A 27,794-nucleotide genomic window follows, 5' to 3' on the forward strand; every position below is an offset into this window, starting at 1 on the left:
TTGCTTGTCTTTTTTCATTCAGTTTGAGATCTTCCTGGTTCTTGGCCTGCCATCATAAATATGTTCTTCTGTGTCATTAATAGCACTGCCATATGGAACAGTAATTATACTTATTGCACATAAAATTACAGGAAAAAGCATTATCCTTATCAAGAAATTTACAAACATGGATCTTCACTAGAAGCAAGGGAGTGAGTGTGTCTGAGAGAAAAGCTCAGGATGTTGGCGGTGTATCTCTGTTCGATCAGTGTAGCTCATAAAATTAACACTCATTCAACCCCTGTCACTAGAAGAGGGACCAGAAGACAGATAATATGACAGGTTCTAATTCATGTAGTTGGTTTATACACTTATAATCTAAAAAAACTGGAAACCAAGAGGCTGATCAAGCTTCCTGGGCCCCTGAGAAACATTTTAATGTCCAAAAAGTATAAACATGGTTGAAAAGTGATTAATTCAGTTTGTCCCCTGAGACTCTGAAGATCAGACACCCATGTCAAGTTGATGAAGATTATGTCACCAAATTAGAGCATAGCTGTTGGTTAGTGATAACTGTGAAGAAGAAAATAAAATGCAAGTTTAACACCAGAAACACCTCAGTCATTGTCAAAGGTTTTCACTAGTCCTGCAATTAGAGACATGCTCCATGGTCAGTGGTTTGCTGCACTGTCAGCATGTTTCCCAGGGTATGGACAGCAACAGGACACTCAAGCAGCTGCTACATAGTGAACTGAGGGTAGAAGGAGAAAGACAAAGAGAACCGTCAAAAGAAAAATAGACAGTTGAAGTTCACCTTCTTTAACACCATGAACTGATTATTACTTAAATGTCTATTGTACACTCTAATTTTTCAAGTGAGAATGTCTTCTTTATAGAATAAGTACTTTGGCATGTTCAAGTTTTTTCCATATTAGTTTCCAAAGAAGAAACATTTAATTTCCTTCCCAAATGAAAAATCTAGTTCTTGCTGAAAATGTATACTTTATTTTTATTTTTTTGAAAATGTATCCTTTAAAGGAATTCTTTAGAGAAGGAATTTTGCAGGTGGTCTCTACTACAAATAAAAATGTGACAAGGCCCTTAGAGAAACTTTCATCCCATGACCTTCTCTCTGTCTTCTCATGCTGGGTTGCCATTTAAGTAAAACCTCCATGGGAGTCTTAAATGCCACAGCAGGCGTGTTCCTGCCAGCTGTTTGTATAGGTCACCCAGCCGAGGGGTTCAACTTTAGTGTTCTTGGATCCATTATGGCTCCACCGGAGGGTTGAAATTTAATCTTCAAAAACTGTTCTGTAACAAACTGGCACTTTGGGCTTTTGCTGAAATAGTTGCCTTCTTCCTGGCTTGAGCTATTCATGAACTGGAACTGCATTTTTTAAGGTCAGCTTCTGCTTGGCAAAGTTGGAGGAGTTTGGCTGTAGGAGAATTTCTGGCAGGGGAAGGATACTTAGAAGCCGAATCAAATGATGTAATCACCCCATTTAGAGATCAAGGGACATCTTCAAACAAACGCTAACAGATTATTCCCTTCTGCCTAATTTTTGTGAAATTCTTCCCTGGAGTATTTCTGACTTCGTATGACCAAAGGAGGCAAAGCGCTCATTGCCTGGTCTCTTTATGGCATATGGTTCGTCTTATGTCTCTTATCAGTGTCTGCAGGGCTAGAAAGCAAGTATGAAAACCCCTCTCTTGACAAGAACCCGTTGGTAAAATGTAAGACTCAGACTGTGTGCTGCCAAAGGAAATATTTTGAAAGTTTACTCCATTTTAAGAGCCTCATTTCCCTGATTTAAACCGCAGTTTGAAACTTTGTGTATTTAGTTAAGCTCACTGGGTTGATATGAGAACAGTAGTTATTAAAATCATCCCTAACAGTGAGTAACCCAAAAGTTATTGTTAATGGGCTTTAAGTTTCCTTCTAGGAAGCTTTTTGCCCAGTCCTTACCTATTAATTCAGTTATCCTGATTATATTTGGTTTAACCTAAATTGAAAAGCACTTGACCTTTTGTGCACATATCCACAGATAGAGAGGAGAGGACTTCCATACCTGAAAAGAAATCACTGATGACATTCTAATGATTGGATCAAAAGCATTTTAAAACTTTTTTGTTTGCCTCTTTAGTCTTTCCACATTGAATTCATTAATCATTACTTTGATAATATATATGTAAGATCTCACTTCCTAAAATGATCTGGTATCATGTGATTTTTGCAATGCCTGCCCCTCAAAGCAGACTCTGGGCTCTGGAGAGACCCAAAACTACAAATTCTCTTTCAATTAATTCTTCTTGAAAAAGTCAGAGTATCCTGAACTTGGTTATTATCAGTAGAGCGGCTTGAGAATAAAAACCTCTATGTAAGTGCTGAGTATTGCTGTTGATCATTAAGTATCACTAGACATAGCCCAAGTGATTATTGACATGAAAGCTACTTTATCTAGGCTCGAATAAGGACTTATTCATTATCTTTTTATTTCAAATAAGGTATTACTAGGATATATGATATATGCCCTAGTATATATACTGAGAATATTTATCTTTTTTTCCATTATGCCTTGTTGACAGTGCTTTATGTAGATACTTTTGTGGAGTTAGAGCTCTATTTATTTACATCAGAATTCTCATACCCGTATCACAATTTTTGAATTATAATGCTACTTCAGTGAGTTTTTCTGGAAAGAAATCTTCCTATGGATGCAGGAAGCTTTGTGAGAAGTTCTGGTGACTTTGGCAATGGAGTTGGACATAGCAGGAGCTGGAATCACACTATCTCAGATATGGTTTTCTGGGGCTGAGAGAGGGTTAGGGAAAGCTCTGGGCTCTTCCTCGACGGGTCAGGGCCTGGCTGAGATGTGTACACACCTCCACCACACATCAGGGTCCCATCCCTGAGAAAGGTAGAATTGAGAGGGCCGGAAATAGCAACTGTGTGGTAGGCAGAATATTGGCCCCCAAAGACGTCCACGTCCTCATCACTGGATCCTATGAGTACATCTCCTTACATAGCAAAGGGGAATTAAGGTCATAGATGGAATTAAGTATTCAGCTGTGGTTAACATGGAGACATTTTTCTGAATTATCCAGGAAGGCCCAACGTAATCAATCACAATCAGTGGAAAAGGGAGGTAGACAAGAAGGCCCTCATGGCAGCATGAGGACTTGACCCACGGTTGCTGGCTTTGAAGATGAAGGAAGAGGGCCAAGGAATGTGGGCAGCTTCTAGCAGCTGGAAAAGTCAAAGGAAAGAAATATCGCTTGGAGATTTCAGAAGGAGGTAGCCCTGCCTCCCAAGACCTTGCTTTTAGTACAGCAAAACCCATTTTGTTTCAGCTTCTGAACTACAGAGGATAGTATCCTTCTATAAGTTTGAGTAATTTGTTAGAGCATTCAAAGAGCAGCAGTAAACTAATACACAACTGTTAGCACTTATTGATCTCCATCAAAAGTGCTTGACATGCATATCCTAGTATTTAACTGTAAGATTACTATTATCTACCTTTGATGAAGAAACTGAAGCTTGCCTAAGATAGCATGGGAACCAAGTTTCTGAAAAATGCCACTTGTCTCTTCTGACAGACAGAGAGAGGGATTGCTCTACTTAGAAATTTAGGGGTAGGAGGAAGGAAGACTAAGTCATGAAACAGCCCACTATGTTTCCTATATTATTTCTATCTCTTGTGATGGAGCTTATTTCAGAATTAACCTCGTTAAACAGTGCGCATTTTATTGCCTGATTTCAGGGTAGTATGATAGGAATAATGTAGGATCAGGACATAAAGATGCTAGTCTGATCTCTGATGCTAATGAGCTGATTGTTCTGAGCTGCTTCGTATAAAGATAATAATATTTATCTTGTTTTTTCTAGCATCAAATTAGATTAATAAATATGAAAAAAATGTAAGTGTTAAATAATGTCCCATTCATAGTATAACTATTCTCTTGGGCTTTGGAGCACTTTTTAATATTCGGTAGCTTATTCTCTGACACACTAAGAAGTTGGTGAAATAGTTGTCATTCTACCAGTTGATAGGACTCGATGCATGAAATACACTAAAGAACTTTCCCGAGTGAATTTGTAGTTCTTAAATGCCCTTCACATGCCTCTTTCGGCTCATCAGCCTCCATAAATCTGTCCATGTGCAGTGCAATTATCTGTTCCTTTTTAAACAGGAAACTTTCCTTGCTATGTTACCCACAGCTTATTTCTTCAAAAAATAATTAGCATCACAACATGTGATTGTTTTCTGATTTCCAAAAATTGTTTACAGGACCAAGTAGCTTATATCCTCATGATTGAATTGTAAGGGTAGGAGATGCCCATTCAATTTCCTTGAAATACAGGGACTCGAAATATATAGACAGAATTCAGGAAGCCTTTTCAGATGTTCTGGAGACAATTGCTGAGTAAAGCTAATTCAAGGAACAAACTTCAACAATCGCACTTGGCATCAAGGAAAATACTCCTCCTCCAAACCCTATGGTTCCACCGTCCCCAGCTACATATGCGCTCGTGGTCATTGAGGCCACTGGGGAGGGTCTCCTAGACTTGATTAGTTAGACTTTATTCATTTCACTAAATGATTGGTTACTGGTTTCACTGGAATAATAGACTTTGCCTTCTAACACTGCTACCAAAAATAGTACAAAACCATGAAGAAACTGTGAAGCCCTTAACACAGTTGCTATCTTTACAGGATAAACCAAATCATGAACAGGCCATATCTAGAATTCCTGGGGCCCTCGAAGTCTGTGAACATCCTAAGGCTTGGTTATCTCTGTCTATAGACAAGAGAAACTTCTCTAAAATAGCAACTGCTTTAATGTAGTGGTAAATCTGCAAGTTATTAGGACTTTTTGTGGCACATCTCTGTAAGTAGGCTCCTGATACAAATGCTACTGATCCTTCTATTTATTTTTTTAGAGCCACGAAAAAATATTCACAAATTATGGCTTAAACTACAAGATCGTAATTTGGCCTAGGCCAGGTCTGTGAACACAGAAGTTTGGCATCATCAGCCTCAAGCGTGAAAAGTCCACTGGGATTGAGTAGCTATGAGATTCTAGAGCAAACGAAGCAAGGATGATGGTGGCAGCGCTGAGGGCTACACGGACTTTCCAGGCATAAAGAAACCTCCTCTAATACCCAAAAGTTATTTGAAATGACCTGGGATGTATCAATTTAGCCAATAGGAATGTTAGAGCTTTTAAATTCCCTCTTTAAGGAAAGATTCACTCCTTCATCGTTATCAAATACTTACCTCGTGAATTCCTAGATTACGGGTTATATAGAAGAGAGTATCAGTCACACAGTATGCTTTAATTTCACAGTCTTTTAGGAAACCGTGGTTTGATCAAATACTTTCCTACGATTCCACTAACATGAGTAAGCCTGTTTCGATCTTTTTAAATTGTGTCCGATTCTAGTGAGCAGAGAAAAGTCCCAGGGGAATGGAAGGAAAAGGCAGCTCACCGTGAAGTTCAGCCTCCAAGAGTATTCACTTCTTAGGAATGAGCATTCTTACCCAGCTTTTGTTTGGACAGAAGCATATTGTGTAGATCCAACGTGGGTAAATGACCAGGAAAATGTTTGGTCACTTAGAGTTTTTATAGCTCTTTAATTAAGTGTAAATACATTTTCACAATTTGTAATAATTCTGAGCTTTTAGGCAAAACACAGTGTGAAGGATTAAACATAATATATGGATCGATAAGAAAGTTACTGCATTTTAAAGGTGCCCCTGTTTGTCTCTATGTTGCTTGGGCATACTAAGGAAATAGGGACACTTCTTGAGCTCTTGGGAGTATATGTGGTTAATATAGGATGTAGTTAATGATTCATAGATTTATAGGAAATATTTTCACCTTGGAGCCTGATGAAAGGAAATGCCTGACCCTCCAGGAAGAATTTGAGAACACTCCCCCTTTCCCTTGCCATACTCATGAATTTATATAGGGCATTCAGTCTCTCCCAAGTTCTGTTACATATACTTTATATGGTCAGATTATACTTACATTTTGTTCCATAATCATAATGAAGACTTCCAAGCTTTCTACAGTTGGATTCTGAAAGTTACAGGCCAATAAACAACATTCCCATTATAATGAGTGTGGGATAATTTTCATGCAGCCCAAGTATGATCTAGGGTTACATTTCTCTCCTTACAGTTCCAGTGTCGCCATCCCCATGCCACGCAGGGAGAATGTTGCAATGGCCTCTTCATATTTACATTCAAAGTCACGCCCAATTTTAATTTTGTTAGTATTTTGTTTGTTAGTATTTTTGAACCATACTTTCCTTGCATCAATGATTTGGTCTCCTCCCTTCCTTCCTTCCTTCCTTCTTCTCCCTTCTATGCTTCCTTTTTATTAAGATTCTGGTTGCCTTCATTTTTTAACTTGTTAGGAAAAGATACATATTCTTTTCCATCATATTCTTATAACTCCCAGAGGCTTACCTACTTGACCTTTTACTTAGAAATGATCCTATTGTTCTTTAGGCCACTGCTTCCTGTTCTGTTTTAAACTTGTGACAGGTTAATTTTGCTTTCTCGGAGTGTCTCCTTGCCTTTTTGTTTTCTTGAACTCTCTTCCTTTATTTAAACCTCAGGTTCTTCCAATGTCTCGTTCATTCTCTTCTTTGCTATGGCGTCTCCACAGAGCCCTCCATCCTCCGCTCTCATCTGGACCAGATGTTTCCTTTTGATGCTGCATCACACATTTGATCAATGCCTTTCCCTGCTCTCCTGAATTAGAACCACTATTTTCTAGGTGCCATATTCAGTGGTGTAGAGATAAATATTTTACCATAGGCTTTCATAACAAATAAACAAGACATTGGTTTTTTTTTAGCATTTCCTGATGTCCGTGTTGTAAATATAATGGCCAATGTCAAGTTCCCAAAACTTGAAGTCACTGACTGTGGAGTTGGAAAGAGATGTACCTTATCCATGCTCCCCGGCCAGCAGCTGCAGCTTGAGCACGTCACCGATGAGACCATTTTGACAGAGATGTCTTTAACATATATTCACGCTTGTTTTTTGAGTTAACAAAGCAACCTGGATATTATTTCATTTCATTCGGTGGCTCTAGGTCATCATTATTAATATCAAGCTCTAAGGCAAAAAGTGGTATCGTTAATGATGACGTTGAGAGAGAATATATTTGCCTCTAAACTAAATGACTTAATAGCTGAAAGTGGAAATTGGATAAAGTAGTTAATACCAAATGCAATGGTACTTTGTTTACTTTTGAAGGGCCTTTTGTCATTGTTAGCTGACTTTTTAAAATACAGTACTCAAATCTAGCTTTCATGGTTTGTATCGTTGGTTTAGCTGCCTCTCGCCTGATCCTTGATATGGTCTCTTCCCCGTCTGTTTGTTGTTTGTTTATGGCCTTTTATTTGTGCTTTTACTTCAAGTCACTATAAATCCATTTTAAGTTATCAGAGAATGAATATCAATAAGTAGAGAGCCGGTGTGTCTCCAGTAAAGAAAGCAGATTTCCTAATCAGTGGTGTTAATTCGGCTTCCCTTTCATTGTGTGTGTTTTCTTTAATCTCATAAAGGAGAATGCTATCCATGCATCTTCTGACAGAAAAAAAAAAAAAAAGGGTCTTTCTCTCTTTGAAAAGTTCACTTTAAAGGTTTTTGTGATGCACGACGGCTTTAAAATAGGGTTGCTTTTCAGGATGAATTGCCCGAAGCTGCTCTTCAGGATTTTTTTGTTTTTTTTCTGAGCGCATCCATCCTGTTGGACATAAAAAACTGCGTATGTACATCACTGATGGGCCAATAAATAAAGTGCTGCGTTTTTAGGGGAAGGTTCCTGGGAACTAATTAGAGTCAGGAGCAGAGAGAGACGGGGGGTTGAAAACACTGCGCTGCTCCCTGCCTCGCTCTGATTATTTTGTGTTTTAGCCATTTCTGGGCGTCTTCCGCTTTGTGAGTGCAGGGAGCGCTGACAACTCACTTGGCGATCAGGAAATACCCATGAAGTGAGTGTGGTTCGGAGCGGTTGTCTTTAGGTATTTGCTCATTTCTCCTCTCCTCCGCAGCTTACTGAAGGTGAAGCTAAACCAAGGTAAATTCAGCTTACTGGATAGAGGACATTTCTTTATGTCCAAGGAAATTAAAGCTATTCAGGCATACACCTGCCACATAACTAGAAAAATACCTAGGGTACCATTTTCATTTCAAATCTGCAGTTTCTTTTGCTGGCAGTATGCTTAATCGTGGGATCCTTTTCTTAGAAATACTATTTTATCAAAGTAAATGTAGAAGAGTGCTTGAAACGTGTAAGATTTGTGTCCAAATACAGCAGGTAGAATTATAAAATTTTTAGATATAAAATGCAATATATATCATTTGTACATGGTAATGACATTGTTGGCATTCACTGGACTATATAAAATTCATTTTAATATATTATCTCAATAAAATATGGTTCAAAGGAACTATGTAACTCTAGTTTTAGATCGGGACTACAGTAAATAAGTAAGCTCATTTTGAAGAAGGAGTTACTATCATTAATGTAAGTAAGTAAGTAAGCCCAGAGTAAATAAATAAGCTTCATTTTGAAAAAGTGGTTAGTCATTATAATCAATGACAATCTAAAGAAAGGAAAAAAAAAACCCAGAAGATTTGATAATTCATGTTTCACACAGGAAGGCACAAATGGGTAGTTTTTGTTATTGTTTTTGTTATTTTCCAAAATAATAATAGTCCTAGCATTGCAAGCCTGGAGTTGCCATTCTGAGTAGGTTATACTAAGCCAATAATATACTAAAAATAATGATAACTTAATATGATGATATCATAAACTGTTGCCTGGATTTGCTACTATAGAAAATGATTTCAGGAGTATACCTCTAGCTCTCCAAGTCTATGAACACTTGAAGTCATAACACTCAAAGTTATCTTAGTATATTTTCTGAGAGAAGTTGCATAAAGCAGTACATGAAATGGGCACCACAGTCTTAGTGATGGTGGTGTCCATAACTGCGATTCAGATTGACTGCAGCCTTCTCCAGCTGTGAAACCAGGATTAAAACGGTCTGCTGGTGCTTGGGTTAGATGCTCATGCGCTCTCTCTGCTTCGTTGCAGCTCTCAGCCTTAGAGAGGCAGATCTTTGACTTCCTCGGCTTCCAATGGGCGCCCATCCTTGGAAACTTTCTACATATAATAGTCGTCATACTGGGTTTGTTTGGAACCATTCAGTACAGACCTCGATATATCGTGGTGGTAAGTCTTATTGTTACCATGGCTTTTCATATAAACACTGCAAAACTGTTAGGAGAAGAAGGGAATCATTTGAGTTGTTCCCTTTGATGTAACGTGGCTTTTTGGCCATTCTGGCCTTCATTACTGAATTCTGTTGAGAGATGATTACCTGTGAGAAAGAAGGAGACTCAGTGAATGTTTACAATGAAAGCAAAGCAACGTGACTGTAAGCGTGAGATGCATAGTAAGACTCACAGCATAACTGAAATCAAGTTTCACGAGGAAATTTAAGATGTGGTTTGGATGGAGTAGGAAAGGTTGTGGTCTTGATGTTAGATGAGATACAAATGTACATTAACCATCATGTCAATGGCACATGTCACTAACCCTAAACAGCAAACCGACCTAGCCATAACTGTGTACTAACTGATAGCAATAATACAATTTAATTTTAATGGACATAGGACATTACAAATGCATGTGCGTTTATTTAGTACTCAGCCTTCAAGGTATTGCATACTGTATGTTACTGAACATTTCTCCACTTTGGTAAGATAAATTTGAAACATAAATCCATACACTCCAAACTATGGCATACATGTTCAGCACACCCTCCATTGTAGGGAAATTTAATAAGGGATCTTCTGTGCTCCGCAACTGACTGGAAGTTATTTCCAGTAATAGATTTCTTTAATGAAAAAAGAGGGGAATATTTGGGGCTACATGTATAAGAAGGCCGTCAGAAATACCAAGCATGTGTGTATAAGGAATTGTAATGAGGGGTGACATACTCTCAAATGCTCATTGAGCCTGAATAAATATACAATGTTCAGTAGAATTAGCGAATATTTTCTTTTAATGGGATGATTGCCTCACTAGAAGAAAACTATACACTTAAAAATATGGCATCTTGGCATTTTGGTTTAATCCAGTCACACCAATCAAAAAGAAAAAAGCTTTTCTATAAGTGCCTCAATTCTCTGTTTGCATCTCAAAATTGGCTTCTGGGTATCTTTCATCATATCACAGGGAGGTGAAGGGAACCAGCCCACAGCACGGACTCTGCCCTCAAAATTGCTGCTCCGGGCGCGTTGGAACATTTCTGTCACTCAGCTGCCTGCAGGGGCTAAACGAGCCCCGCTTAACTCTTCTTCCCTGAAAGATAACCTCTGCTAAGCCACTGTGTGATCTACTAAAAAGGTGATTCACAGAGGTGGACTTGCAGCTCAAGAGACTTTAATATGCATCATAGCAAACTGTTATTGGATTCTACGTTCCGGTTTGTTGCTTTGAACACAGAGCACTTTGACTTAGTCCAGACTCGTCATTGTATGATGTTGTTTTCTGCTGAAGCACAAAATGCCAGGTGACTGTGAAGCCAGTGGCTTCTATGGGGTGAAGCTGTCAGTACGCGTTAGTGACGTATCTAGCCCTACTGCTTTTACCCTCTCCATGTTAGCTCTGTCTTCACTCAGCTCCTGCCTTGGTTGAGGCTTGGCAGTCTCTTTCCTGCACGTGGCCTTCCTGCTTGCCTTCAGCTTCCTGCCTGTTAACGTGTCCCTTGTACTTTTTCTAAATCGCTGGCTTAAAACCCTTCGCTAACTCGTAGCAGGATAAAATCTAAGAATATCCTGGGCTGCCCCACCTGACCAAACGCGTCTCACAATCCCTACTTCCTTCCTTCCTTTCTCCCCCTCCTTCTTCCCCGATATCTGTTTCTTCTTAACTTTCTTCCCCCCCGTTTTTCTTTTACACATTCGTTCCTGTTTATTGGGTTCCTACGCGGTGTGTGGCATTGTGTTCAGTGCGGGGGAACAAGGTGAGCAAATACAGACAGATGGGTTTTCTGTCCTCCTGGATACTTAGCTTACAGTCTGGGGAGGGCAAGTGGGTTTTTTCAGATAATCATCCACATAAACGTTAAGCTGCAACTGTCACAAGAGTTAAAAAGGAGCGCGTTGTACCCGTAGGTGCACGACGGAGGGATCCCTCTGAGCCTGCACGTGTGACCGTGGAGCTGAGCTCTGCAGTGCCAGCGTGAGCTCACCGGGGTAGAGGGCGCCGAAGGGCGTTCTGGGCAGGAAGCGCCACGGGGCACACAGTAGGATGTCGACAGCAGGAGGTCCCATTCCCTTGTTAAGCATTCACAGGACCTGCTCTCCTGTGCCAGGGTGGGATAAACAGCAGAGAATGTACATGAACTCACTGTGGAGGAGTGAGAAGCTTCAGATTCCTGGGCTCCCGGGAGGTGATGAAATGACAGCGGAGGAGGAGCGGGGAAAACGAGGGGCAGAGGCCTGGAGAGGGCCGGCCGACCTTCAGAGACCTGGGAGGGCAGCGGGTCTGTGCTCTGTCCGCTCCACGAGCCGCCCCAGCCGCCGGCTCTCACGGCCCCGCCCAGCGTTTGTGCTGCCGGGCTCGCCACAGCCCTCACCCCTCACTTCCTTGCAGGCACTTTAGCAGTTAATCACCCCCTGCCCCTCTGTCTCTTGTGTCTTGAGCATGTTTTATAATCTGTTCACATCTCTGTCTCCCCTAGTAGGCAAAGAGTTCTTTGCGAACATGCAAGGTCATAGGTGCTCGATAAATACCTATTGTTTTTCCCATCTAGTTTCCTGCCGGGTTCCTAGCGTCCTCTTGCGATAGGATTGGGGTCACTTCTTCGTCTGGTATCTTTTCCTCACTTCCTTCTCTCGCTTCTCCCCCCCGGCATGTTGAAGGAGGGAGATTTAGGTCTTTCAGAAACTTCAAAGAAAAATGTCTGTAAGACAAACAATCTACGTTTTTGCTCGTCTTGATTTTCTCTTGATGTGTATGCCAGCCAAATCCCTACTGTTTTATTTAACTCTCTCATTCAAGACCCTCTCCCAGGAAGGGAAGAGAAAGGAAACAATGAATTGTCAGGAAAGCTCTCCATGCCAACATGGCATTTGGTTTAATCTTCACAAATATCCTACGGGTGTGTATTAGCATCCCTGACTTTACAGATAAGGCAAGAGTTAAGGAAAGGTTAAGTGACTTACCCAAGGAACCCAGATAGTAAATGGCAGAAATGGATGCTATTGTTAGGTTTCTGGAGTTGCTTTATCACCATCTATGCTCTGCTTCCACCGTCACATTCCAGATGATATGCTGCCACTGTCAGTATAAGATTTGACGTTGGAAACGATCCTGCCTTACCTCCTTAGCTGATCATAGAATGTTGTTACCTATGTGGGATTCCAGATTAACTCTTATTCTAACATGGGTATAAAGTATCTATTTGGGAGAAATGCTGAAGAATCGTTAGTCAATGAGTATGGGAAATCTGTTCACAAAGGGTGCCTTTAATGCGAAGATTATCAAGGGTCCCTAGTTATGGGGAAAGTGGCTACTCCACGTTATCTTTATCACACCACGAGTAGCTCATCCCTGAGTTGTTTTCATGAATACTTTGGTTCGAAGCCACAACTGGTGGTCTCCAGGCCACCAACTAATTAATTCCAATTAATTCTGGTATGAAAAAGCCTGGAAATGAATATGGCCTATGTCACACTAATCACGGGATGCCTCAGAGGCACCCACTTCTCAACGGCAGTGAGAGGAGACCTGGGTCCAAAGTCCGTGCTAACTTCTCACTGAGCAGGAAAGGGATTTCTGACTGCAGGAGATTTTTTCTCTCGAACTTGGCCTCCATTATTGGCTGAAAGAGTCACCAGCAGTGCCAAATAAATATAATCCATTTCAAGCTAGCAGACATTTTGGAACACCACGACACAGAGGGTAAGGTCCTGCCATTTCTTAAAACAAACGGGGTTTATCACGGCTGAATTTAAAGAATTGATCACCCTTATGAAAATGGTTAAGGTAAAGGGGCACGTAACGTAGAGCAAGCTCTCCAGTGTCTTCGGGCAAATTTCAGACTCCTTAGGGTGGAGATCAGAGCTTACAAAAACTGCTCTTTACTTATCTCTCTCGCCTCCCCTGCCTTCCCCTCCTTCCCACCTCGTGCCAGATGTGCTGACTGGCGCGTGTTTTCCAAAGACCACGTGCGGTTTCTTGCCTCCTTGGTTCATATGCACCTGCTCCCTGGAGCGCCCTATTCTCCTTTACCCATTTGGAAAAATCTTAATAATTCTTCAACTGAATAGTCACCTTTAAGAGCCTTCCCTGGCCATCCCCCTCCAGGCTAAGTGCCTCTTCCTCTCCGCACCCATAGATCCTGGTGACTCTATCCTATCTCTCTACACGGTTGCCATCCTTGCTTCCAGGCCCGTCTCATCTCATTCAACAGTGTCCTCCTGTATATGTGTACGTATAGCTGATTCACTTGGCTGTACAGTAGAAACTAACACAGCAATGTAAAGCAGCTATACTCCAATGAAAATCTACCAAAAACCAGTGTCCTCCTGGCAGGCAGGCAGTGCCTGTCCATGGCTGTATTCGAAGTTATCCTGATGTGCATGGGCCTTTAAAGATGCTTAATACTTGATTAAACCAATAATAAATTAATTAAAGGTTATTGGATGAAATTATTATACTGGATGGACTAGACGGTGATTTCTTATCTCAGAACACGGCAACAATAGTTCTGCAAAAGAAGCTGGCCTTACTGCCTTGCTTCTTTCAATCTGAACACCAGGATTTATAAGATAAAATAGTATGTGCTGCTCTGCCTGCACCTCCCATTAGCTGACTTACTCCTTGACTTATTTTTTTTCTAATAAATATAACATTGTGGACCCCTGACACTGTCTTGAGGAGGTCCCATTGCAAAGACTGTTAGAGAAATTCACCCAAATCACAAAATGAGAGATAATTCCCCTTTGGTTACCATCACTGCTGAGAAGGTACAATTTACTATTTCTACATTTATTTTTAGAATGTAAAACCCACTTTGTCATATGATACTCTTTTGCTGATTAAAATTTATTTTAGCTAAGGTACAAGGTGGGATATATACATTACGGATGCCAAGTGTAACCATAGCATTTGAACGCACTTTTGTGCTTCCTTGGCTGTAGACAAAACGAAGCAGTGTGTGGGCTAAGTCATATTTAACAGTCATAAAAAGTACTGTTCTGGGATCAGCGGTTTACTCCTGTCTGCTTTGCTCCTGTGTCAAATATTTTAAAAATCTGACTTAAGAATTCTAGAAAGAGATTCTGCTCTACAATTATTTAAATCTTTATTATTTCATGGATAATAATTTAATCAAGCGGTTTTACATTAATTTAAATGCAGAAATATTAGCTGACTTGACAGTTTTTGAATAAAGATTAACATTGGAATTCAAAGTAACTCAAAGCTTCCTTTAAAAATTAAAAAAAGAAAGCCAAGTAAGTATGCTAGGCCCATAAGTTAGTTATTTGGACTTTTATACAAATGTCCACAGCCAAAGAACTGCAACTTGCTTTCATTTGAATTGTTATACAGGGAAATATCCCTCCTATGTCACCATGAATCTCCCTCCAGAGTTACTGCTCAACATGGCAGTTAAGAGTGTTAGGTGTCCATTCAGTGGTCTCAGATTTATTTCCCCCTGGACGTTAATACTAACGCCAGAAACTATTAGAACAATGGGGGAGCAAAGAACCTACATTTTTTTTGAGTGAATCTAACAAACATATTGAGTATAATATTGTATCTGATTGATGCACATGTGAATGAATGAATGGCCTTCCTGGTAATTGGAAAACAAACAAGCTCAGGAAGTAAAAATAATTTATGTTATGGACTAGTTGCTCAATGAGAAAGAAATAGGCCGGGACACTGCTAAAGTTCATTTCAATTAAAAAATGCTGAAATATCTTCATAAAACTATGCAATATCCAGGAAGCCACAGAGAAGACATAGATGTTTTTCCATCTTTATGGGCATTGTCTAATTAAATTAGGATTTAAAATATGTGTACTGAACATCAGCAAACTAAGATAGATAAATAGGTTGATAGATTATATTTAGATAGAAAGATGATGGGTAAACAGATGGATAGATAATTATATAGAGTGATTTTTTTTTAATTTAAAAAAATTTTTTTTTTTACTTTGAGAAGTTAAGTCTACTTCAAGTATATCTATGTGGCTGTCTGAGCTTGTAGGCATACTCCATGATAACCAAAAAGTATTTGTTAAAAATGTAGTTTATCTTTTTTTTTTTAATTCTAGTTTCAATTGCATTATAAATAAATTAACCCACATCAAAAAGAAGAGAGGGGGGATAGCCAGTGTCTTATACCATATGTGGTTCTAATACTTTCTGCTTAGGCAAAATTCCTTTGGATGTGTTATTTGTGTAGCTAGAAATCCTTTCCTCTTACCTCTGTGTGCAGACTTGAGTCTCAGGTGCACATTGAGGTATATGGTTTCCATCTCATAACAATCCAAAATTCAACCGTACAGGTATTCTTTGTTCTCAACAAACCAGTGTATTAGAATAAAGAAACTTACAATATTGCTTTTTAAAAAGCTACGTATTTATATAACACACGACACATTAATAGCAAAATACAAAAGAAATCATTTCAAAAGCATAACCAGTTACAGAATATACATGAATGAATGAATTTTTGGTAAACTGGTAATCTGGTGAATTGGTTGTTTGATAAATTGCAGAATTTGGGGAAGTGTTAACTTGCAAATTAATCTGTAGTCCTTATCCTAATATCTTTTAAAATGAAGACTCTCATGTAATGCCCAAGCAGCCCAGCTCTGGAGTCAAACTGCCAGAGTGCCTATGCCAACTCTGACACTAACTAGGTGATCAGATGATTTCCTCTCTACCTTGGTATTAATGTGATGGCTAAATGACTTGATCTGTGTAAAGTGCTTACCACAGCACCAGGAACGTAGAAAGCCGCGGAGTAACTCTTGTTAGGGATTTTGGAGCTGACAGTTGGAATCTACTCAGCCTGATCATTTTACCTTTGAATGTTTGAAAGTGACATCAATAGTACAACTTGTGACGGATCGGAATACACGTCAATCACTAAGTTTGTGCTATGATTTTAAGTAGAATTTTTTATTATATATTTTTTATAACTATGAGTTGATTTAGTTTTCTAAAAGAACACTTATGGGTTTAGGCTTGCAGTCCTAATAATTAAGAATCATGTGGTTTTACAGTTAATTCAGCTCATTTTCTTACTTTAGTCTTGCTTTATTTTATGTCCTGCCCTTAACCTTTATCACTGGCTTTTTCCTCCCGAATTAGTGGTCTGCACTACTCTGTCACTCAAATATACCCATAATTATATTTATTTAGAATGAAAGATATCAGATACTAGATGCCATCTGATTAGCAACATCTTTAAAATGTGTTGTGGTTATTGTGACTTTATCAGTTTGCAAAAAGTATACATTGAGAATGTAGATGAGCTATTTTCAATATTCATGGGAAGATTTTGTGGTTCAGAAAAATGCGTTTCAATGCATTTGGTGCATTTTTAAGGAAACATCTAAACCCATCCACACTAGGAGACTTTGCCAACAGAAGGTATCAGGTCAACAGTATCGGCAACGACCCAAATCCTGATTATATATTTTAACTTACGTTAACTTTTTAATGTATTTTCCAACTCCTCTAAATTTCCAGTGATTTTCAAGCCTTAACTCATTATTATAAATGTATTATTCTTTACAAAAATCATAAATGACAGAGATACAACTGTAAATTGAATTTCGGAAAAAGTTTAAAAGCTTCTGATAAGGTTTGTAATAAGATCATGGCTATTTTACACAGTGTTTAAAATTCATAAGTCTATTATTTGGCAGAGCATAGAATAAGCTAATAAATTATTTCAATATTTATCTTAATTTAACAATAGCTAATAAGTTATTTCAGTATTTATCTTAATTTAACAATAGAAAGCAATAATTTAATTAGTATGCCTGTTTAAGAAGTTACGAATTCATAGATTTTTGCAGTACAATAAAATGAATGAGCAAAACCATTGTACTTGATCTGCCCATTGTGTTTGCCACGGGAAGTTCCATCCTGAGTCATCCAAGCCGTCCTATATGTTCGTTTTCCAGACCTCAGTGTCTTTGTCTGCCTAAGAAAGTGACTGGATGAATAGAGCCAGCCCTAAGACCTCTCTATTGATGAGTCTTGATCTAAGGCTACCTTAATTCAGTCTGACTAATACTCTTGAGGAAGGCATTTCCTAATACATAATACATTAATAAAACCAATTAATCAATAAGGCTGGCGTGTTTAGAGTTTTTTGGTTATGATTGGAAGGTATTTTCCCATTATGGAAATATGTTGCTTATTTGCTCACTCTTAATCCTACTTACTAATAAGTAGGATTTACTTATTAATCCTACCATAATTAGAACTTGTGTGCTTTTAAAAAATATTTTACATAATCATATTATATTCTATAATTATATTAGGGGAATACACTCCACTCAATAAAATAGTCCAACAGTTGAAAGGTTGTTAATTTTACTCCACACATCCATTTTCAAACATGATCCTCATTCAGGGATATGGAAGTGAAGGGTTTTGACTAACATTCCTAAACCCTTGATGATTCATTATTGTAACTAAAAGATAGCTAGCTAGCTAGCTAGGTAGCTAGCCCCCAGAAAATTTGCATAATTGTGTCCCTTGGAAAAGCTGGTAGTCAGAAAACAAATCAAATCAGCGCTTGGATTTAACTTGCATCTTCAAGCCAGCAAAGCACTGTAAAAATAGATCTAGTTTTATTGGCATCTACTTAAAGCAGTAGAAACTATTGGATTTTTGATTTCTAGAGATCTTAGGGGACCGCATAAGGAGCACTCTTTTCTGACCATGCCCTGTTTCTTCCCAGAAGACACACTTATTGACATTTTTATTATCGATTTATTTAGTATGCATGCCTTTCATCGCCACATTTTTCTTTTCTTTCTTCCCCCCACCCTTTCTTTCCAGTATACAGTATGGACTGCCCTCTGGGTCACCTGGAATGTGTTCATTATCTGCTTCTATTTGGAAGTAGGTGGGCTCTCTAAGGTAAGTCCATCATGCTTTTAAAGTACACTTTTAAAAAGAATACACTAATAAATAATCTAAGTAACATTACAAATGGAATACTAATATATGTATGTATACAGTAATCTAAGCAACATTACAAATGGAATACTAAGTATGTATAGTAAGCTAAGCAACATTACAAATGGGATACTAATCAAAAAAGAGTTTGGATACCATTAGAAAGAATAACCTTGGGAACATGTTAATACAATGAAACTCTGAAACAATCGCCTTATGATTTCGTTTGTTAATCTGTCGTGGAACTCAGCTACCAGTGTATCCTCATGTCCAGTTTAAAAAGGCCTAATGTCCCAGTGACCACAGCCCCATGTGTTAAGTGAAAAATGGCTTTGAACATTCTTGTGTTTAAAATGGGAAAAAGGATTGACTAAGATGTAAATGTAACAAATATGAATAGCAAGTTGCTATCTTTGCTTGAATATTAATTCTGGAAAGATAAAGTTTGTCAGAGAAGGGAATCCTCTTTACAGTAAATGGAGCATACGTTTACTGACAAGTAAATACATCAGTGCAGTGATTCCTATTGTGAAATCCTGATCAGAAAAGAATTGTCTTGATGCAACATGATAGAAATATTATTTCTGTCTGTCTAGAGCTCATGTCAACAAAGCACATAATTTTCATTATGACTCTTGCAGAATCATCTTTTGATTATCATCCAAATGGCAGAGCATCTTGGGTTAAGTTTCTAGTTATGTTTCTTAAGCATTTTTCTCATAAACCACCATAGTTCCCACTTGAAATCGTAGAGAAGAAACCTCACAGTATAATTACAAAAAGAATAAGAAAGCTGTAATCTATCTTTTAGATTTCTTGTTGTCAACTATATTTGTGCAAACATTCGATTGTTGTATGATAGTCTCAGATTTTCTTTAAGTAGCATTTGTGGTTTGGATCTTAGAAAATTTGCCTTGACCAACACAGAGACTTTTAGAATTGTTAGGCTCCGCTGAAGTCCATACGCTAACAAAGAATCTTTGATTTAGCCAAGCAGCGAATATCCCTGAAGGTTTTTCTCTAGAACCTCCAGAGGTGGTTACTCTTTGTTCTACACTATAATAACTTTATAATTAGAACTTGTCATCATTTTCTCACATTGGCCAATGTATTCAGGAACCAGAAATGACATTTCTGAGTTACATACAAATGCACTAACATCTACCTTTACCTCTACCTAATTTCTAAGACAGAAGAAAGTACTTAAATCAGTGCTCAGTTATCATCTGTAACATGCAGATTATAAAGTAATTTTAAAATGCAATTTTATGAATAAAATAATTATGGATAATAAGTTAAGCATAGCATTTTTCAACCCATAGCATTTTGTAACTCATGATTTAGTTGGTCATTTTAAGTCATACGTTTATTTCACTGGGTGGAAATCATCTTTTATCTCTTTCTCTATTAAGTGGTTTGGAATAAATTAGACCAGAGGAAATTTGTTCCATGGAATTGGCATCATAGTGTGTTGAAAGAGGACTGAATTTCAAATCATAAGTCTTGGATTCAAATCTTGTCTTTAGTGCTTGTAAACTATGGGACCTTAGGCAAAGCACTGAACCCTGAAAGTCTCTGTGAGATATAAAAACAGGACCAGCTTCACCAATAAAGATAATAATCAGTGTTTGTTTGGTGTTTTGCATTGTTACCAAATATGGTAACTCAGGTAAGCTGCAAAATAATCCTGTGATGTGATTTTTTTTAATTTTTAAAAACTATAATAATAGTAACATTGATTTGCCCCCCAAAGGCTGATTTCCCCCCCACGGCTCAAGGTGACCTTTGTAAACTGTTTCTTGTAACTGCTTTTCTAATATCAATGTGCATGTCAAGGATTTTTTTTCCCTTGTTTCTTTGGGCTCAAGGTTAAAAAAAATGGGTATAGTGGTCCCAGTTACTCATTTTATTACCCGTTCAAATGCCATTAAGCAGTCAACCAAGTATTCTAGATCATAAATAGGATAGATGACTCCAAAAGGAGCATCCTAAAGATTTTCTGTCCGTCTCTATTTACTGTTTCAAAGGCTGGTAACCTCTCCCTGGCTATAGCCACAGGTAAGCCTCAATTCCAGCCTGTAGGGAATCTATGCTGAAAACTAGAGCAGAGTTAAGGACCCTTGATAAACCCAAGCACCTCTGCCATTTTTTCCAGGTTGTACCCCATTTCATAAGATATTCCTTGTCCACGTGTGCTACTTTATATACTTTCTAGAGCCCTCTATCTCCTGCATGAAGGCATTTCTTGGAATTACCCACTTGGATAGATTAATAGAAGCCTCCCTCTACTTTGAGTTTTGCCCAAAAGGTCCATTCTAAAATGGTGAATTTTTCTCAAAAGACTGGATTCAGATTAATTTCCACAACATCTCTATGGATTCGGGTGTTATTCCAATGACAGGCACTACTGAGCCATTCTCGTTAACTAATAGTGTACTCGCCTGGCCATGACCAATCATACGTCTGGCCTGTTATGGGGACTCTTGATCACAGCCTTCAGATATTTCCCTTTGCTTGTTACCTGCCCATCAGCTTGGCATCATACTTTTGTCACTGTGGTCTTGAAGGTCCTGATTCTCCCCAGACCTTCCAGAACTTGAAGGAAATGGGAATGTGTGCATGTATGGTGAGGCCGAGGATGGCTGTGGGTAGGTGACCAAAAGTGCCTGCACTTTCGTAATCTACTGGAGCCTCAGTGTCCTTTTCTGCAAAGTGAGGAAGCCCACAGCACTAGTTTTACTGGATTGTTGAAAGAGTTAAGTAAGATGATTCATACAAAGAACTTAGAAAGGCTCTTGGCAGATTGTGAGGTGTCTGTACAAAGTGATTTTTGTAATTGCCAATCAACATCATCATCTGTATTATTATTGAGAAATTAACAGACGTCATGATCCTTATTCTGCAAACCTGTGGGACGTATATTTATTACTATGCAAGAGCTGTAAAAGGGAAGAAAATGTGGGACTGAGTGACTTGTTTAAAAAGTATGTAACAGTCCCTTGTGATATGACCTCAGATCTGCATATTAACTTCACAGCTGTAACACGACTAATTAAACCCTTTCCTTCAACATGTAAATAGCGTTTTTGAAATGCTTCCGCAGCTATATTCTCCTGCTCCCCTTGCAAGGACTTTATGCATCTTTGGAGGCACTAAGACTGTTTTTCATGCTGTACTTTAAGATCACCAAGGGTACAATTCATGTTATTGCTGCTTCTTTGGAAGTCCTAAGACTTGACCTCATTTTTTTCTTCCTAGGAATCCATTCAGAATGTAAATATGAAAACCCAACTCATTTGCTACATTTAAAGATACTGAAAGACAAGTTATGTTGAGAACTCAAGTTGTACTTGTTTTTAATCCCCCCAAAGTTAAGCTGATGCCTTATGGCATCTTTTTGGTTACTCCAAATTGTAGAAACTTGAAGCTAATATTTCTTCTAATTGACTTTTCCTGAGAGATGTATGGAACTTACACATTACTGATCCTAGAGAATTTTCAGTGTGTCACATTTTCCTAGAATTCTGACTGTGTGTGACGGTGCATGAGCATAATTTAGACATAAAAAATGAATGTATAGAAATTCTCTGTAGACATATTAATCATCAGCTTTGATCAGAGGTTTTCTAAAACTTAGGCAGGAAGCCTGGGAGGGAAATGGACTAACCCTTCCTGATTTCTCCTCTGTACTGGTGTTCACATTGCCTTCGCACAAAAGGAAAACTACCTATATTTGTTTCTCTATATCATGTCTTAATGACTGCACTTTTTTCATAGTACCTGATTTGTGGATATTTTGATTCTTAAAGAAATTTAATTGATACAGCCACTATGGAGAACAGTATGGATGTTCCTTAAAAAACTAAAAATAGAACTACCATACGACCCAGCAATCCCACTACTGGGCATATACCCTGAGAAAACCATAATTCAGAAAGACACATGCACCCCAATATTCACTGCAGCACTATTTACAATAGCCAGGACATGGAAGCAACCTAAGTGCCCATCAACAGATGAATGGATAAAGAAGATATATATTCCATATATATACATGGAATATTACTCAGACATAAAAAGAAACAAAATTGAGTTATTTGTAGTGAGGTGGATGGACCTAGACTCTGTCATACAGAGTGAAGTAAGTCAGAAAGAGAAAAACAAATACTGTATGCTAACACATATATATGGAATCTTAAAAAAAAAAAGAAAAAACGGTTCTGAAGAACCTAGGGGCAGGACAGGAACAAAGATGCAGACATAGAGAAAGGAGTTGAGGACACGGGGAGGGGGAAGGGTAAGCTGTGACAAAGTGAGAGAGTGGCATGGACATATACACACTACCAACTGTAAAACAGATAGCTAGTGGGAAGCAGCCGCATAGCACAGGGAGATCAGCTGGGTGTTTTGTGACCACCTAGAGGGGTGGGATAGGGAGGGTGGGAGGGAGAGGCAAGAGGGAGGGGGTATGGGGATGTATGTATACGTACAGCTGATTCACTTTGTTGTATAGCAGAAACGAACAACACTGTAAAGCAACTATACTCCAATAAAGATGTGAAAAAAAAGAAAGAAATTTAAGCCATTTTCCCAAATGGCAATAATAGCACTTTCTTATCCTCTTTGACTTAAATCATCACCATTCACTCGCAAGGGTTCTCTTCTCTTGTGAGACTCTTCAGTTGACTATTTCACCTGAGCAGTCTGGCAGGGTCCATGAGATCATTCTTCTTTTTCAAGGCTCATTCTTGTTATCTAGCCTGAGTTGTTCCTCTGTACTTACTTGGAAAAATCTCTTTCTTGATCACGATTCATTTTCCTTCAAGGTTGGATTCTTCCACTAACTTTGGCTTCGGGCAAACACTTTCAAGTAGGAAACATTTAGTCAAATCAGAGTTCCGTGTAGAAGTTGTTGCATAGGAAACAGAACTCCCAATCCCCTTCAGCTGCTTACAATCCATCCATTGTCCTTAACAAACATTCTAAATATTTTTATGTTTCAAAGAATTCTTTTTCTGTGGGCAGTTTCCAACTAAATAAGTGATGCATAGTGCATTTCTTTCTTTACGTAAATAGAACTTGCTGAATCTAGCAATGAGTATTAAACTTGCATTTATCCTTTCCTTTTGATGATTTTTTCCTCAGACATTTTTCAGAAAGAACCTTGAAATGTGATGTTTATGGAGGGCTGAAGCTAGGATACAAAATGTCTGTATTTGAGAGTAATGTATCAGCAAATGATATAGGAGTAGCATCCAAGAAACCCAGCAAAACTATGCCTACTTTTGAAACTACAAGAATGATGTCCTTTTTGCTGTATCATGAGATAAATAACATATCCGTATCAATGAGAATCTTTGGGAAAATGCTTAAACTTTCAGTTCACTGGAATAACAAAATATTTTATGTTCTGAACTAATATATTAGTATATATTTATCCTGCTATCCTGAAAGAATGTTTTTGTCTGTAATATTGACTGGGGGAATGGGAGATTGGAGGTGATGGTGGACATCTATCCAGTTATTAAAGATTTATAAAGGAAGAACCATCACAATCTGCTTCTGGGCATTAAATCGAAATGAGACCCAAAAGCTTGCAAATGTTTATTGTTTCCTACACAGTCCTTTACCTAAGTGATGCAGTTACGTTCTTTTATTTAAAAAAAAAAAGTAGAAAAGCTGTGTAAATATAGTTATGCATTCCTTATTCCAAAGGACTTAAACTATACTTTTTCCCTTGGCCTTGGTCTAAGTGAACATAACTTCTGAAAATAGCATCTTCAGTGTTCTTTGTATGGTAAGATAATTGTTTTCCCTGCAGCTTCTTTTCCACAGTAAAGAAAATTATAAGCACATTTAAACTCAGTATTATATTTTCATAGATTTCATCAAATACAAACATTTTGAAAGCCTTTGCTAAAAAATATCCAATTTGCTGCTACGTTATAGTTCAATGATACAGAAACCACAATGAACTAAGTAATTGCTGCGGCCTGGGTGGTGTTTGGAGTTTTTAATCACAAGTTTGTGCGATAATCTTATGTCCTTCTGTAGAGGTTCAAATAGTTTTTTCAAAAGAGCAGGTGGATGTATTATTTGATCAACAGTAACTCTATTTATTGCTGCAGAATGAGAGTCATTGAGCAAAGCCAATGCAAATGTAATTGAATAAATACATAAATATATATATATAATTGAATAACTGGGTTATTGCCTCAACTCAGTGGATTATAATCGTGAAATGGTTTTATTTCTTAGAATAAGCTGTCTCCGAACTATTTCATCTCTAACCCTATTCCCATTCATTATTACACTGGGTAACAGATTCTGTGTACAAGTTTGGTCATCAAAAAGTAGTCTCCTGTCTGATTCAAACCTGTTCTCCTCTCACCATAGCTGAACGTGCTTGCAACCTTTACATACCTCTCTCTCCTCCCTTCTCTTGAATCCACTCCTCATGGAGAAAAGACAGGACGTAGTCAACGTCTATAGGCAGCGTTGAGCTGATGGTGGCGTTTGCAGAGATCCTTGACCTCATGCCAGCCTGAGTCTTTTCCAGCCACTCGTAACAGCGGCTGCTGATGTGACAATCTCCAAATTGGCTAATTTTTCCACTAAGTTCAATAAAACAATATTTTTAATAAATCTATAATTATTCCAATAGATGTAAGTTTGTTAAGCCACTGTTTATATAACATTAAGCCATTCTTCATGGAACTTGGCTGCTACATTTCCATGCAGGCATTTTTTAAAAAAATTTTGGAATATGCAGAGCAACCACACTTTATAGCTTATATCCAAATGCTTTGCTGTGTTTTTAAGGCAATTTAAAGATGCTACTGCAAAATTTTGATGCAGTCAGTGGAACATAAGATCATTTTAGAACAATATGTAGTACGAATATAACATGAGTAAATGCCGTTAAGATTTTGGATTTTCTTGTGATGTTAATTAGTTTGTTCTGAAGACACAATCTCTTTGCCGTGAAACATCAATTAAGAAAACAATCCCGGGGGCTTCCCTGGTGGCGCAGTAGTTGAGAGTCTGCCTGCCAATTGGGGGAACACGGGTTCGAGCCCTGGTCTGGGAGGATCCCACATGCCGCGGAGCAACTGGGCCCGTGAGCCACAACTGCTGAGCCTGTGCGTCTGGAGCCTGTGCCCCGCAACAAGAGAGGCTGCGACAGTGAGAGGCCCGCGTACCGCGATGAAGAGAGGCCCCCCGCTCGCCGCAACTAGAGAAAGCCCTCGCACGGAAATGAAGATCCAACACAGCCGAAAATAAATAAACAAAATAAATTTATTTTAAAAAAATATATATACAATCCCGCTGAAGAATTTCAGGTGATATTTGCAACGGTTCATAAAATTAGAGACAGATAAACCCATTTAGTTGCATTTATTTACTTTTTTAAACCAGAATAACAGCATATACCACTGCGAAATAAAATAGCACCACGTAGTCAAATTATAACTGATGAGTATTAAGCTGGAGGGTCCTGCAGGAACAGGGGAGCGTAGGATAACCGGTACTCAACAGCTACTCTCAGAGAGAGGCAAATGTCAGTCATCTGAATGCCTTGCATCAAGTTTTCCTGTGTGGTCTGTGAGAGTGGCAGGAGGGAAATCACGGATAACAATAATCATATCTCAGAAGTTCTCTTTGCCCAGAGAAAGTTTCTCTTTGAGCCACTGGGTGGCTGTGATGGCATATGAGGAATTATGGGCCTGAGGCTGCAGACCCATAAGGGTCTATGTTCAAGGTTAGAGCCTTGAACATAGATGGCCCTAAAAGTATCTGTGCACCCAGTCTGTGATGTGGCTGGTTACAGCAGCTGCTGGAACCGCAGCGCCGGCCCGCCGGCTGCCCCAGCACGAGAGTTCTGGATCCCTGGCTCCGAAAGAATAAGCTTGGGAATTCAGGGGAAACCGAAGGATGATGAAATCAGTCAGAGTTGCCAGGAATGATGTGAAAACTGAAAACGATGGGCCAGAAGTTTCGTGTCAAGGACGGGAAGCTGGAATGGAGATGTGTTTTGCTTTCTCTTGACGCAGGGAGGTGCTGGTGCAACGACAACTTAGAAGTCCTCGTAAGGAGATGCCGTTCGGTGCGAAGCTCCTTACGGGTCACGTGTGCCCACCGGCCGGGCTGACGGGCGTGGACCTGCCCAGGTTAGAGAGGCCGGAAACAGGAGCCAGTCCAGCCCCCGCATGTCCTGTTTGAGGGCCGACAGAGAGGAAAAGGGAGGAAAAGTGCCCGGAGCAAAGACTGCCCAGAAGATGAGGCAGACGGGCTGGTCCCAGCACAGACCACCGAACAGAAGCACAGGGTGAGGGAATTAAAGGGGAGAGGGACGCAGGCAGTCTCTGAGTGTCCAGGATTCGGGAGGAGACCTACGCCACCCCTTGGAAGCCCTCAGCGTTGATCCCCCTTTGCCTGTTTTCCGACTTGGGAATAACAGGAGAAGTACAGCAACAGTATTCAGTTGTGTTTGTTGGAATTGTCAGTGTGCTCGCCTGTTAAAGTCAGCACATCGAAGCATCCAGCTCCTTAAAAATTTGGCTTTTTCCTGGGAACTCTCAGCCTCCTTCAGAAACTAGATGGAATATTTCACAGTCAGATAAGAAATGAAGCTGAGAAAACAAATGAAGACATTAAAAAAGTAATTCTACTTTATTCTTGCGGAAGCTGGTATGGTTCAAGGTCTCTGAGAACTTATTTATGGAATCTGAATATCGGTAGTTCTTAATTACCTAGAAGCATGGGAACTTTAAAAACATGTATTTCTAGGATTAAAGTTAGATGGGGAGGGACAAAATTGAATGAAATGTAGCTAACTTAAAAGAAAAGGAAGACTATCCATTTGCTAAATTAATTTACAAATGGGGAAATATAACTTTCTATGAAAATCATAGCACTTTCCTAATTCTGTAGGTGTTCAACTACCTCCATCTAATCGCTCTGTCATTAGACAAATGATGGCCGAAATTTCTAGCTATCTTCCATTATCTATTCTCCCTCCTTCTGGTCAAGAGTCAGGGAAAATCTACCTGTTTGAGGTGCAAGTGCTAAAAAACTATTTCCTTTGCCTTTATATGAATGAACAGGTGTGATCATCTAAGTTCTGGCCATTAAGATATAAGCAGAAGAATTGTGAAGGCTTCTGAAAAAGCTACTTTAAAGCTAATTCAGTTTAGAAGCAGGCCCAAGCTTAGTGACTTGTAGAATACAAATCTTACATTGAAAAGAATACAAACCTTACCCTTCTTCTATAGATCAGAAATCAGACATCAGTCTCAATGGTCTAAAATCAAGATGTGAGACAGCCACTGTGGAAAAAGTGTATGGAGGGTCCTCAGAAAATTAAAAATAGAACTACCATAGGGTCTAGCAGTTCCACTTCTGGGTATTTACCCAAAGGAAATTAAATCACTTTCTTGAAAAGGTATCTGCACTCCCATGTTCATTGCAGCATTATTTGCAATAGCCAAGACATGGAAACAACCTAAGTGTCCACCATCAGATGAATGGTTAAAGAAAAAGTGGTCTTTTATAGG

The 27,794-nt window shown here is 38.9% G+C and overlaps 1 protein-coding gene across 4 annotated transcripts in view; it reads left to right on the forward strand.

The window, feature by feature from the left end:
* Positions 1-27,794, forward strand: part of NKAIN3 (sodium/potassium transporting ATPase interacting 3) — a 520,118-nt gene that overhangs the window by 245,455 nt on the left and 246,869 nt on the right. For all 4 annotated transcript variants that reach the window (XM_067017479.1, XM_067017481.1, XM_059043115.2 and 1 more), the window contains exons 2-3: positions 9,103-9,240; positions 18,118-18,198. In XM_067017479.1, the coding sequence (XP_066873580.1) occupies positions 9,103-9,240; positions 18,118-18,198 (219 nt within the window). The remainder of the gene's footprint in view (positions 1-9,102; positions 9,241-18,117; positions 18,199-27,794) is intronic.

Source organism: Kogia breviceps, chromosome 17, assembly GCF_026419965.1.
Source record: "Kogia breviceps isolate mKogBre1 chromosome 17, mKogBre1 haplotype 1, whole genome shotgun sequence".
NCBI classification, from domain to species: domain Eukaryota; kingdom Metazoa; phylum Chordata; class Mammalia; order Artiodactyla; family Physeteridae; genus Kogia; species Kogia breviceps.